General features: G+C 34.5%; 1 protein-coding gene across 3 annotated transcripts in view; it reads right to left on the reverse strand.

Moving 5' to 3' along the window:
• The window catches only part of LOC106876459 (caspase-7), a 360,978-nt gene that overhangs the window by 27,290 nt on the left and 317,352 nt on the right, over positions 1 to 16,336 (reverse strand). For all 3 annotated transcript variants that reach the window (XM_089355229.1, XM_089355227.1, XM_052969504.2), the window contains one exon: positions 1,291 to 1,466. In XM_089355229.1, coding sequence (XP_089211355.1) covers positions 1,291 to 1,466 — 176 coding nt within the window. The remainder of the gene's footprint in view (positions 1 to 1,290; positions 1,467 to 16,336) is intronic.

A 16,336-nucleotide genomic window follows, 5' to 3' on the forward strand; every position in this document is an offset into this window, starting at 1 on the left:
GATGTTAAAACTTAAGTAAATAAGTTATTTTTTATTAAACATAACTAGTCTGGGAACCTTTTGATATGTGTTTATACAGAGAAATGTGGGTGTTTGTAGTTTGTATGAGTGAGTGTATATGCACCATACAACATATGCCAAGGATTGTATACATCCATATCCATTAACAGTTATATTTAATACTTTTATTGCTATAATGTGTGTCCATTTTTTTTTTTTGGCATCTTATTTTTTATCATTGATCCTCTATATTAATGAAGCTATATCCTTTAATTTGTTGCTTTTCTTTACACGACCTGAGAAGATACCTTGCAGAATTGTTATTTTAATGAGTTATATCTATCACCTGAAGAGACACATCTACACCGCCAGGTGCTCCTGAACCAGTTGTTAAGTATCCCACCCATGAAGGATCTATGCTAGATGGGTCAAAACAATTGTAGTGATTAATAAAAATTCTCATTGCATGCCTGAGAGTGCACGCCCCTGGTATATAGTATATATACTATCTTATACTACAAGGCCTCAATATGTATGTAGACTGTTATTATAATATTAGAACAACAGCATCATTAGAGTTTTCAACTGTTCAATCATTGCGTCACTGTATTTTTGATAGTGAGAGTGGTAAGGGAATGTTTGTAATTTGGTATAGAACAAATTTCACAATAAGCTTTGTGCAAAAGTAACAGCTTTAGGTTTTCTAGCCAATATTTATGTATTTTACTGATGTATACTGGTAGAACACACACTCTCTCAGGCATTCATGCACAGCCACTACTGCTGCCATCATCATCATCACCATTAGTTTTAATATCCAGTTGCATGACAAACTTCAACACAGTTTTCATCTGCCAAATTTTGTTCATAAGATACTGATCAACTTAAGACTGCTAATGATGTGCAGTGGGATTGAACTCAGAAACATGGTTATGATCATGTCTGTGTCCATGTTGATTTTAATAGAGTTATTATTGGTTAGCCGTAGGTAAGGCCCAATCAAGCAGACCAAATACATTTCAGCGGTGACCATCTGTCCTTTATTCAGACATTATTCCAACAAGCATGGAAAATAGAGGGTAAATGGTGATAATGGATCAAAAACTACATGAAATGAGTCCTGCTATTTTGAATATAGTAGCACTGATTTGAAGGAGATTTAATTGCAATTTTAAGCAGAATGAACAAACAGCTCCTATTTCTGATAACAAACAGCACCTATTTCTAATAACAAACAGCTCCTATTTCTAATAACAGTAAAAATATAAGCTATGTAGATGTAATACTTACTTGAATAAAAAATAACTTTGGTTTCCCAACCAAACTGGGAGCTCTATCTCCTTTGAAAGGGAGTACCAGAATATTAAGTGGTACAGACCCATCTGTGGCATAAACAGCTCCTTCTCTACCATGTGAAAGAATGGCTACTCCAAAGCAGTCAACATCTGAATGGTCCTTGCTGGCCACTTGAAAAAAAAAATGTAAAATATATTTAAGTATACATTATATATATATATCATAAACATTTCTTTTGTAAGGATATCTTTATATTTCATGATTTTATTTTCATAATGCAATTTCAAGATCAGGAATGTTATTTATTTCTTCTACCAAAATTGTTGTTTTGTCTTAGAAATGAGTTCTATAACCGATGAAATCTTAAGAGCACCACTAGATGTAAATTTCATTTTACCTAGTTAGCTTGGATGCTTTCTCCAGAGCTAGTTTTGAATATATCATTGACAGCCTAGTTAATTTCACCACTATACTTTGACTGCAGTCTCTGGTGATGTGGCGAGGTTGTTAGGCTGAGTTAGGTTTAAGTGTTTTCACTACAGACAATGCAGTAAGGGAGACAGGATGTGAAATGAATTACTGATAATTTCATTTGGCCCCTTAGCATCTCAACAGTACAATTTAATGGATAAGAACACTACATTATGATTGATTAAGGGGTAGTGTAGCCAATTCAACATCGATATTAGATTGGTATTTATTTTATAAAACTGGGTTGGATACAAGACAAGGTCAGCTATAAGATTTGGATTCAGAAACCAAAGATGTATGACTAAATACTATAACTGAATATTGTAAGACATTCAGTTCAACACTTTACCATTGCTGCTACTCTGCATGGTATTCTAAAGATATTAATGTTCCAAACAGACAATTTATATTTGTTAAATTATATTTCAACTTTCCTCCACACCGATCATGACTAACTTTGTTAATATGTATCACAACAGTGATCCAGCCAGATAGCTTTTACTAATACAAAATTTTTGAATCTATTGAACCATAATGGCAGTTTGACAAAGTCATTAATCCTTATGTCAGCTGTCAACCACTTTTAAAAGTGAACCAATAAGAAATAAGTAGAAGCTAAATTCTTATCAGCCAAATCCTGTTATTTTGAATAAAAAATATGCTTCTCACATACATAAAATACATAAGTCTAAACCATAGGTTCTCAAAATGGACGCTCCCCACCTCCAGTGGGCGTTGAAACAGTCTAGGTGGGTGCTGGCACCTAGGGGAGGGGGGAGGGCGGTAGAGAAAAAGGAGGCGTTAGGAGGAAGGCAGTGGATTGGGAGACACTGAATTTATTATAATATTACTATAGTATTGTATACAAATTATATATTATATTAAATATCAAATGGTTCATAGTATATATAGATTAGTAAAATATAAAATATTTATTTATACATAAAAATAGGGGTGGGGGCGCTGAGGGTATTATGTGTCCAGGAGGTGGGGGCGGTGGCCCAAAATGTTTGAGAACCTCTGGTCTAAACAAACACATACACACGTGTGTGTGTTTGTATGTATTTATACATATATACATATTTGTATGTATGTATGTATGTGTGCATGTATGTATATATATATATATATATATATATATATCTTTTTTTATCTTTTACTGGTTTCAATCATTAAACTGACATCCTGCTGGGGCATCAGCTTGAAAAATTTTAGTAGAACAAATTGACCCCAGTACTTATTTATTATCATACCTGGTACTTATTCTGTCAGTCTCTTTTGGTGAACCACTATGTTATGAGGATGTAAACACACCAACACTGGTTGTCAAGTGTGTGTGTGTGGGGGGGGGGAACAAATACTGACACAAAGACACACACACACACACAAATGGGCATCTTCCAGTTTTTGTTTATAAAATCCACGCACAAGGCTTTAGTCGGCCCAAGGCAATAGTGGAAGACACAAGCCCAAGATGCAATGTAGTAGGACTGAATCCAGAGCCATATGGTTGGGAAGCAGACTTCTTACCACACAGTCACACTTGTGCCTATCATCATCATCATCGTTTAACGTCCGCTTTCCATGCTAGCATGGGTTGGACGATTTGACTGAGGACTGGTGAAACCGGATGGCAACACCAGGCTCCAATCTAAATTTGGCAGAGTTTCTACAGCTGGATGCCCTTCCTAACGCCAACCAATCAGAGAGTGTAGTAGGTGCTTTTACGTGTCACCTGCACGAAGGCCAGTCAGGCGATACTGGCAACGGCCACGCTCGAAATGGTGTCTTTTATGTGCCACCCGCACAAGCCAGTCCAGGGGCACTGGCAACGATCTTGCTCGAAAATCCTACGAAGGCCAGTCAGGCGGTACTGGCAACGGCCACGCTCAAAATGGTGCATCTTAGCCTGTTAAACAGGGATACACTCACCAATACCAACATTAATCCAGTTAATACCATCCATCCCCCAAAAATATTAATAAGGTCATTGTATCTGAAGTCAATCACAACAGAATCAAGTCCACATCAAGCAACTCCAAAATTAAAAATTTCATACACCAATGTATAATTACTTCAGGTACCTTTGGAATAATACAAGAGACATCTTCAAAACGCATGTCAGAAGCAAAAGAATTCGAATAACATCTGTGTCTAACTCCATTTATATATATGCAATGTTAAATCTCTGAACGAGGTATAAACAGTAACTGCACGACGTGAAGTATATTTGCCACTTAAATGTGGCTAGACCCTAAGGGTGAATGCTGCTGTTGCTTTTAGCCCCAGGAGAACATCTCTTCCAGCTGGCTATTAACATACTTTCTGTGCCCTGTCGGTATTTGCAACGGGAAGTCATCCTTCCCATCGTCAATCTGACGTGATACGCATGGACTTGTCAGCGTATGAAACTATTGAAAGCAAATACAAAAAAAATTCTTCTATCACTCTATCTGCCGAGGCATTATCTTCTTTTGAATCACTCAAAAAGGAAATAGCTTCTGTTCCTTTGCTTGCACATCTGGTTCCTGATGCTCGCCTCTCTTTAACAGTTGATGCATCGGATTCTGCGGTTGGTGCTGTTTAGCAACATACCATCGACAATCAAACTTGGCCTTTGGCATTTTTTCTCGTAAATAAAGCCAGCCGAATGACATTACAGTATATTTTCCCGTGAAGCAATGTTAAATCTCTGAACGAGGTATTAACAGTAACTGCATGATAAAGTGAAGTATATTTGCCATTTAAATGTGACTGACCCCTAAGGGTGGATGTTACTGTTGCTTTTAGCCCCAGGAGAACATCTCCTCCAGCTGGCTTATCGACACACTTCTGTGTCCTGTCTATTTTTGCCAAGGGAAGTTATCCCTCCCATCTTGATCTGCGATACGTACGGACCCGAGTTTCAGGGTTATTTCCCTTCTTCAGCGGGTCCGTACGTATCGCAGATCAAGATGGGAGGGATAACTTCCCTTGGCAAAAATAGACAGGACACAGAAGTGTGTCGATAAGCCAGCTGGAGGAGATGTTCTCCTGGGGCTAAAAGCAACAGTATACTTCACTTATATATATATATATATATATATATATATATATATATATATATATATATATTATTCAAAAGAATTCCATCTCTGCCTGTTTTTTATGTTTTATTTATATTCTTATAATATTAATGTAGGATATAGTATATGTTATATATAGTATATATAGTAAAATGAAATGAAGTACAGATTGTCTTATTGAATAAATGAAATACTGAATATTAAATATTAAAGGACTAGTATACTTTCTTACATTTTAGCAGTCTTCAAGGTCCTTAACCTTTAATATTTAATATTCAATATTTCATTTATTCAATAAGACAATCAATACTTCATTTCATTTTACTATATATACTATATATTCTATATCCTACATTAATATTATAAGAATATAAATAAAACATAAAAAACAGAGTTGGAATTCTTTTGAATAATATATTCATCTATACACTATCATACAAACCCCTTATATATATATATATATGTATATATATATATATATATATATATATATATATATATAGATAGATAGATAGATACCAGAATAAGCACATAAATGTGAAACAATGTGGAAAAAATAGTACTCGAATGCCAGAGGTAGAGTAATATGCTTTTCAATAAAGTATATATATATGCATGTGTGTATATATATGTTTATATATTCATCATGACCCCCATGACCCCCAAGTCTTTCACAAAAATACAAAAATATGTTGGAATTTAAACATGTACAACAACAACACAAGCGACAACAACAACAACCATAGCAACAAGAGCAACACAAACGACAACAGCAAAAATGAACACATGAACACAAGCAACAGATACAAAAACAGAGAAAAAAAGTCGAATACAACAACAACAGTAATGGCGGAGCGGACATACAGACACACACACAGATGACCATAGGCACAAGGACAAGAATAAAAGTAGGGTCATGGGGAGAGTATAGTTGAATGCAACAGAATTCTTGGACAGGGAGTCAGTAGACTTGAAACAGAAAACAGGGCTGCTAGGAACAGAAACAACAACCACAACAGGGGGAATGGCAGGGACCAACAGGCAAACATAAGGATCAACACTAATGCCAACAATACATACACCAACACCAGGTACATAGCAATAATCAGAGATAGTAATAGTGGTAGTAGTAATAGTGGTAGTGGTAGTAGCAGTAGTAGTGGCGGTGGTAGTGGTGATGGTGGTGGTAGTGGTGGTGGTAGTAGTGGTGGGGTTGATGATGGTTGTGGTAGTGGTGGTAGTGGTAATGAGGAAGATAGCCCTAGAAGGGCCAACAACATAAGTACCCACTCCCTTGACACTCAGTTCTTCAACATATGTGACAAATCTTACAACATGAGCTGTATTTATCGGACAACACTACCCTTTAACAAAAGGGTCTTCCTCCTAAGACATACTAGTAACCACATGGAAGTACAATTCACTATAGCTAGGACCAAACTTAGACAGATTTTAGAACTATACACTAAGAGACAGAATAAGACAGAGGCCCAACAACTCGGAAATATACTTGCATGTGGCCTATGTAAGCTCATGCAGCGCATGAAGAATGGAGAGGTGGTATACCTCTCCACAGATAAGTCCAACAGGATGTCGATAAGACAGCTTGCCGAACTATATCCAGGCAATGCAACCTCACATCGCCAATATGAAAGTAACAACTTTACAGGCACATAAAGAGAGAGAAAAGGTCTACAGGATCTCCTACTTCCTCTCAATGATCATATACCCCATAATCCAGATGTCATCTGATGTTTGTGACAGCACGGAAGATCTCCTCAGCAGGATCAATGACTGTAACAACACCTGGAACCTAACAGGATGTATAGTGGGTAGCATACAGACCCTCACCAAAACGAATATCAAGTAAAGAAAATGATCACACATGCACTAGGAACTAGTATAAGAGTTACCCTCAAAGGCCACACATTTAAGTTTAACAACAAAATATACACCCAGGATGAGGGGGCAGCCATCGGGGTTAGTATCACTGGTGATGTGGCCAACCTTTTCATGGTATAGCAGGACAGGAGGCTTAAAGAGCACCTGACACAGAACTCCATACTTATGAACATGTACTCTCACTATGTCAATGATATCAACATAGTGGTAAAGGCACCCCCACAAGAGAGTACTCTTGAAATAGAAATAGAAACTAATACTATGAAGAGCATCCAACAAATAGCTAACTCCATCCAGCAGAGTATTAAGGTCACGATAGACTACCCTATCAAACGCCCTAACCACAGACTACCAGTACTAGATACAGAACTCTGGCTGGAAACTGAATAATAAAATATTTCATTCACACTATGCTAAACCTATGGCCTCCAAATACCTGAACCACTGGAAATCAGCTATTGCAGACAATGCCAAATTCAATATATTGATGGCAGACCTCATTAGAGTAATGAGAAATGTGTCCTGCATGTGTGACCCTACAAAGTTAAAGAGACACTTACAACACTTCGTCCACTGCATGCAGTTCTCAGGATACAGCCATAAAGAAAGGAGGATCATAGTACACAAAGGAGCCATGAGGAAATTTGAAACTATCATACATAAGAATAGGAATGAGATTTGCCCACTCTATAGGAGCAAGTCATGGAAAACTATTAAAAGGACTAAGAAGAAAATAGGGAAGACCAACTCATGGTATGATAGCCACAAATACCAGAGTGTCATGTTCGTCAACACCACCCCTAGAGGCGAACTGGCATACCACTTTAGAAGGGCTCTAGACAAATTTAAGCTAAGAATTAAGGTTGTAGAAAAGCCAGGCAACCCTATCAAATCCCTAATCAGTAGAACCTACCCTTTTAGTAGAACCCCCTGTAATGATAGGAACTGCACTGCATGTAGATTTAGCCCACAAACAAACTGTAAAGCTAGGAATGTAGTCTATAGTATAAGACTTACAGAGGGAGAGTGCAGTAACAACACAACGACGTACATAGGGGAGACAGCATGGCGCATAGGAGAGCGGGAAAATGAACATTAGAGGGAACTTAAGGAAGAGAAGAGCTCATCTGTTCTGTACCAACATGCCGAGCAGGAAAACGGGGGCTCACTCAACAGCACAGAAGTTAAAATCTTGTCCACACATAGGACAGACACATTGCTTAGACAAATTACAGAAGCTATACACATAATAGGAGATAAACCTAGCCTGAATAGGAAACTAGAATAGAACACTAGCACACACCCCTAACACACCACAACCTATGACAGAATAAGATCCCCATAAACTGATAAAAATGAACAAAATATAATACAATACACAGATAAATAAATGGAATTAAATAACTACATACATTAACAAAATAAATTAAATTAAATACAAAAAAATTAGAAAGAAAAGAAAATGTAAGTAGATATAAATGAATAAAATAAATAAAAGTAAATTAAACGAACGTGTATAAACAGGAGATACTAATAATGCAGGCACATTCCCCCCACACACACTAAACATAGACACGCACAGAAAGCAAAGGACCACTGATGAGATCACAAAAGTGTGACAAAAGAACTCTGGCTGAAATACAATTAATATAAAATAAAGCTGAAGCAAGTGAGCACCAAATATATAGTGCATGTGTCTTTATTGGCTAAACTGGCAATATGACCATCCCCAAATACAACACTATATAGGTGCAGGCATGGCTGTGTAGTAAGAAGCTTGCTTCTCAACCACATGCTTCTGAGTTCAGTCTCATTGTGTGGCACCTTAAGCAAGTGTTTTCTATTACAGCCTCGGGCTGACCAAAGCCCCGTGAGTGGATTTGACAGATGGAAACTAAAAGAAACCCATTGTATATCTATCTATCTATCTATCTAAAATTTAATGAGGGTAGAAATTGATATTAATCAATTAAAACCAGTGGCCTAGCATATTTTAAAAAAATCCGAAAATTGAAATTATATTACATACAAAATTAAGAGGAATGACCACCAAAAGTGGACTCCTATATGCTAGAAATAGATGCCAAATCACCTAACCACGAAGAGTTTGTTCTCAAGAAAAAAAATTTCAGCATGACGCCAGACTGTAAAAAGGGCAAGACAAATGAAAATATACGAAATTTCGTATATCTTTATTTGTCTTGCCCTTTTTATAGTCTGGCGTCTTGCTGAAATTTTTTTTCTTGAGAACAAACTCTTCGTGGTTAGGTGATTTGGCATCTATTTCTAGCATATAGGAGTCCACTTTTGGTGGTCATTCCTCTTAATTTTGTATGTATGTATGTATGTATCTATCTATCGATCTATATATATATATATATATATATATATATATATATATACTGAGACCCCCTTCAGTCATGACTGACCATGGGATTGTACCTAGAAAGTTACCCTCCGAGACACAAGTCCGGTCAAGGTTGTTTATGGAAGACTAGCAGTCGCCCATGCATACCAGTCTCCCCTCTCCATGCCACCAGTGTTATCCAAGGGAAAGACAAAGGCCGATACAGCTTGGTACCTGTGACATCGCAATTCATTTCTACGTCTGAGCGAACTGGAGCAACGTGAAATAAAGTGTTTTGCTCAAGAACACAACATGCAACCTGGTCCGGGATTCAAACTCACAACCTCGCGATTGTAAGCTCAACGCTCTGACCACTGGGTCATGTGCCTTCACTGTGTATATATAGATATATATATTTATGTATGTGTGTGTCTTTGTGTCTGTGTTTGTCCCGCCACCATTGCTTGACAACTGATGTTGGTTTGTCTATGTCCCTGTAACTTTGTCGTTTGGCAAAAGGGGCTGATAGAATAAGTACTACGCTTACAAAGAATAAGTCCAGGGGTTGATTTCTTCGACTATAATCCTTTTAAAGCAGTGCTCCAGCATGGCAGCAGTCAAATGACTGAAACAAGTAAAAGAATATAAATATATATAGTGAGGGAGAGAGAAAGAGGTAAGATGAAAAAACAGAGAAGATTTGTTTTTACAGGATTTAAGAGTGTATTAGAGCCATGATAATAAAGATATTATACAATTTTGTACAAAATAAGGTTTTGTTCTTCCAACATAATTGAAGTAAGGACTGGTTTTGCAGTGCTCATCACACTGAGAGGTGAAAGAGATAAACTGCTAGGGGAGATAACTGTTCACTCATTTATTTTGCAGTAAATCTGTAATTTCTATTTTTTGTGTTCTTACCTCTTCCATTAGATAGGGTAAGTTATTTATTTTTAATATGGTTTCATATTTGATTCTGGTTTATATTTTTGGATAAATGAGGCTTATTTAATTAGTCTTACTTGAGTTGAGGTCCAGAAGGCAAGTTGATAAAATGGGAAAATTTCAAATTATGGTTGTAATCGTTCTGCACATTCGTCAATGTGTTGACTGAGGTACATTTGGCGATATTGTGGGAAGGAAATTTGTTGTCTGTGGACCATACATCTTTTTTGGATTGAATTTCCTGTTGATCCAATATAATTTTGATAGCAGCCTGAGCATCTAATTATTTAAATGAGGTTTTGGGAGGTGCAAGTGAAGTTAGATTTGATCTTGAATATTTGTCCTTGTCTGAAATGGAATTCCAATCTTTCCAACAGATTGAGATGTGTTTTGCAATTAAGGTGACCACACTTTATGACACTTGCATCCGTTGTTCTAAAGAATAGTTTGGCATTGGTGAGAATTTTCATCAATATTTTAGGCTGTTTGCTACTCTTAACGATTTTATGGTTACATAGAATCCTTTTAAGTTTGGGGTCCCTATGGAGTATTGAAAGATTTTGAATGATGATATTGAATGTTTCTTTGTTTCTGGGGTTGTATGCAGAGATGTGTTGTTGTGTTTGGCATTTCTTAATGTTTTAATATTAATCAATTTTGCACGTTTAATTCCTTCATTTATGAGTTGAGTTGGGTAGTTCCTGTCCTGGAGTACATTTTTAAGTTCTTGCAATCTGAGTTCTCTGGTATTTTTTTCAGATACTATGGTGCAAATCCTTGCAAGGTTGAAGGGGATATTAGTTTTGATATGTCTTGGGTGACATGAGCTAAATAATAGATATTGTTTAGTGTCTGTGGTCTTGTAAAAAATGTTTGTTTCTATTTTTTAGTTTATCTTTTTAGTCAGTATGTCTAGGAATGGGAGTTCCTCATGGTTGTGTTCCATTGTGAATTGTATGTTGGTGTTAATGTTATTGAGAAGTCTTTTGAACTTCAGGAGCTTATCTATGTTTTCATTCCAGAGGATGAAGCAGTAGTCCAAAAATCTTTTCCAAATTTCTTTTATGTATTGGGAGAGAGTGTTTCCAAATTTTGAAAAAGATTCCTGATATATTGTTATTTCTAAATAGACTATTGTTCGATTGGCAATGGTTGGGGCTGCCCTGGTTCCCATTGCAATTCCAGATTTTTGGCGATAAACAGTGGTGTCAAACATAAAATGGTTGTTTTGGAGGATGAATTTAATTGATTCAATTATGAAGTCTTTGTTGATCTGTTCTGGTATTTCTTCTGGATATTTGTCCAGCCAGAAATGGATTGCTTCTCTTCCATAACTATGGGGTATGTTGGTGTATAAATTAATCACATCGAATGATACCATGATTGTTTCCTCCTCAATCCTTTCTGGCAGGTGATTTAACATATCTAAGTCATTTCTAATATGAATAAACAAAACCTTATTTTGTACAAAATTGTATATCTTTATTATCATGGCTTTAATACACTCTTAAATCCTGTTAAACAAATCTTCTGTGTTTTTTCATCTTATCTGTTTCTCTTTTTATATCTACTATGTGTGTTTCTCCACTAAAATATTTTCTACCATATATATATATATATATATATATATATATATATCTATAAGTAAGATTCAGTTGAATTAAGTACTTAAATTGAGGCACCTCATTAGGTCAGAATAATAGATCGTCCAACCCATGCTAGCATGGAAAGCGGACGTTAAACGATGATGATGATGATGATGACACAATAATATTATGTAAATATCAAACTTAGTACATAAGTACAGCCAAATGATATTCCTGCAGCATATGTAGAAAATTAGACTCAGCTGAGTGAAGAAATCTGTTCCATATCTATTCAGACATGTACATTATATTAAATATACAATCCATAATATTTACAAAGGACAGATTCTGAGATAGGTGAATAAAATATAAATGAGTAACAGTAGAGGTACAGGCATCAATCCATTACAACTGTTTCCAACAACTCCTTTAATTGATTAAGGAAAGCATTACATCATTATAAAGAAACTTCAAAATAAAGGACATTCCAAATGATTTAACATAGTTTAAAATCCATGCAGTAAAACATTTACAGTGATTCTGCTACTATTCCAGTTGACAGAAAAAAGAAAAAAATATGAGTGGCTATGTGGTAAGTAACTTGCTTACCAACCACATGGTTCTGGGTTCAGTCCCACTGCGTGGCACCTTGGGCAAGTGTCTTCTACTATAGCATTGGGCCGACCAAAGCCTTGTGAGTGGATTTGGTAGATGGAAACTGAAAGAAGCCGATCGTATATATGTATATATATATATATGTATATATATGTATGTGTGTCTGTGTTTGTCCCCCCAACATCGCTTCACAACCGATGCTGGTGTGTTTACATCCCTGTAACTTAGCGGTTCGGCAAAAAGAGACCGATAGAATAAATACTAGGCTTACAAAGAATAAGTCCTGGGGTCGATTTTCTCGACTAAAGGTGGTGCTCCAGCATGGCCGCAGTCAAATGACTGAAACAAGTAAAAGAGTAAAAGATATATATATAGTGAAGGCATGTGGCTTAGTGGTTAGGATATTTGGCGCATGATTGTAAGGACCACTTGCACATTAATTTCACGAGCAGGCTGTTCTGTTGATCATATCAGTTGGGACCCTCATCATTGTAACCGACGGAGTGCTCCTTTAGATATATATATATATGTATGTGTATATATATATATATATATATATATATATATATTGTTGTATTTGGAGACGGTCGTGTTGCCAGTTTAGCCAATAAAAACACACGCACTATATATTTGGTATTAATTTGCTTCAGCTTTATATTACATTAATCGTTTTTCAGCCAGAGTTCTTTCATCACACTTCTGTGACCTCATCAGTGGTCCTTTGCTTTCTTCTTTCTTATTTGTGTGTCCCTCCTTACTAACGATCAGTCATGTTGTATTTTGTATTCCCATTGTATGTGTCTATATTTGCGCATGCGTATCCCTCTATGTTTGTCTATGTTTAGTAAGTGCATGTGTGTGTATGTGGAGTGCCTGTATTATATATATATATATATATATATATATATATACACACACACACACACACACATATATACAGATAGATAATATATATATATATATATATATATATATATATATATATATATACACACACACATATATACAGATAGATAATATAAAATGAAATTGAAAATCCAAGGCTGTGAATAGTTTTCAGGACATTTATAAAGAGAAGGTCTTGCAGCTGCTTCTGGGATATTTTATATATCCCTTCATCAGAGACAGTGTGAAAAAATGTTTAAGTAATAGTTATTATAGAGAAGATATGAAATACAGAGTGAAGTGGAGGAATGAAAACAAATGTGAGCTACAATTTCTTTATGCATTCACATGATAACATAACGAAAAACGAGTTTTTATTCATGGAAGATGGGGCTCCATGCCACACAGCAAAACGGAATCAACAATGACTAACTGAAAATGGAATCAAAAAGCTTCCTTGGCTGAGCCAATCTCCTGACATGAACTCAATTGAAAATCTTTGGAGCATACTAGATAGAGCTATACGAAAAATTCAACAGAAACCTAAATCAAAAGATGAATTGTTTGGACTGTTGCATGAAAAGTGGGCAGAAATTCCACAAGAGACAATCACAAAGCTCATCAGTTCAATGCCAAAAAGAGTTTCTGAATTAAAAATTGGTCTCTTTATCTTATTCTTTTTTATATACACACACGCTAATACACGACCCATGTTATATTCCCCACTTATGTTGCAACCACGTCAGGGGCAAAACTAATCGGTATACAGCACTTACTCGGTATTACCTGTACCTTTAGGGTTTGGTTGACTCCAATACCCTTCGTAACCTTTATATATATATATATATATATATCCAAAGTTTCAAATTTATACATTTAATAAAGAGATTCAACACCGAAGTTTAATATATCCATGTATTCATCCAATGTAAACATTTCTGTGTATAACTATATTTAACCATTAAAAATAAGTCAAATATATTAGTTGTCGTACACGTCATCAGGAATAATTTTCATTAGAACAAAAAAAAACTCAAAAACACATAATGAATTAATCGAACAAAATCAAATTTAAAATTTAAATCTATACCACACTCTTTTTAACGTTATCAAATACGAAATCCTTTGTTTACATATACTAACTTGCAATAGGGGAGGTAACTCCTTGCCATATTCTATGACTATTACACCACTACCAATAATCACTAAATTACTAAAACTTCTCTTATTTATTATTAATTATTCAAGACATAAATTATCTTAGGGGCCACTGGAAAGTCACAATTACTATTGACAAATTTTACATTGATATGCCTGCCTTAAAATCCAATATTATACTACATAGTACCATAAAATATGAGCCATAAATAAATCATAAATAATAATAAAAAAAAAAAAAAATTTTAATTTCAATTGCAATAGGAATAATTACTTCTACGAATTTTTTCAAAACCCACATGTGTTACATTTAAGTTATATTTTAACATATTAATATTGAATCAGACAATATTAATATAATTATTATATTCTACGGACTCCATATTATAAATTATAAACAATTCTCACCTTAATGGAGATCTACAGTGTGCCATCCTATCTCTAGTATTTTATTCAATACCTACAATTATTATTGTCAAGTTATACACTTATATAGCCTGCTTTAAGATCTAATAACACACTATATTGTACTGTACTGTACTACAAGTTATAATTAACTCTTCATTATAATTAATCCATACTAAGTTGTGCCTAGATTTTAATGGCAAAATTCCAGCCGCTACTTATAACTTTAATATTTGATATTTAAATATGGCCTGCCTTCATATCCAATATTATATACCATTATTATTATTATTATTATTATTATTATTAATATTATACTACAACCAGTTTCAATCTAGTAAGCCTTCTCTTATAAACTGCCCAAATTTTATGCCAAAATATAGGATTGATCTTCATTATTAAAAATCATATTATTATTATTAACAGATAATTTAGAGAGTCTAAGTGAAATATTTTTAACAAAATCATCAATAATAATACTCCTAAATTATTACTACAATGTACTATAGGTTATAGTCAATTCTCTATTATAATTGAACTCAATCCTCAAATGCCACTAAAATTCAAGTAAAGCCCACAACTGTTATTTGTACATTATATACTAATGTATCCTACTTAAGGATCTAAATTTATATTGTAATTTGGTATATATTATATCTAATCTTAAACTAACATGGGAATCTACACCATATTATCTTAAAAGGATTTTACAAAATCCTTGCTGCTATTATTAAATTATATTAGTATGATCTGTCTATGGACTAACTATTATGGTATAATTCATTATAACACCTTGTCATATTTCAATTTTATTTAAACCAACGAAAAGTATGTCTTAAAATATGTGTACATTTCAGAGCATTATTTGTTAATTTATTTATCAATTTACCCTTAGAGAATAGTATGAAATAAAGCTCTAAAGTACAAAGCGAACAGTATTTCTTACCCCTCTCATATGGAAAAGATCTCGCGATAATTGACCATTCTAACCAATATGGCTTATTTTGTTCTTTGAGTTCCCAGATGTATTTACTAAGACTAGTGCTTGCTATTTTCCTTCTATCTCTAAAGGTACTAAAATGATTAGATATTCGTTTACATATTTGTCCTGAAGTGCATCCAAGGTATCTTCTAGTATCTGTTTGAGTCCTTACCTTACATTGATAAACTATATTTTTAACCTTCGCATTAGGTCCTTCAAATTTCAATCTTCTAGGGTTTACCTCAGTTACTGTAATTAAATTCCTACTATTACAAACATTACCACTATTATTAATAATATCGCCATTATTATTATTATTGCTATTTATATCATGGTTTAAATCCCTATTCACCCCTATTTCTTTAGATTTTAGTATTTTAAAATTATGGGTTGCAATTATTTGTGCTAAATTTATAGTATTTGAAAATCCAAATCTAATGATATGTGTATTAATAATTTTACCATAGTGTGAATTCTTTGGGAAATGTCTGCTTATCACCTCTCTAAACTTTGCAATCAAGTTACTTTTGATATTCCTCCCAAATGGGATTATGAACCAAACATTATCATCTTTATTATTATCAGAATTACTAATATCATTCTTAAAAAATTTTAAATTACCTATGTTATGTTTTTGGAAATTTTGGGGTTTATTTCTCTTATTTTCATTGAGTTTATT

Source organism: Octopus bimaculoides, chromosome 7 (genome assembly GCF_046866305.1).
Source record: "Octopus bimaculoides isolate indiv1 chromosome 7, ASM4686630v1, whole genome shotgun sequence".
In the NCBI taxonomy this organism is placed as follows: Eukaryota; Metazoa; Mollusca; class Cephalopoda; order Octopoda; family Octopodidae; genus Octopus; species Octopus bimaculoides.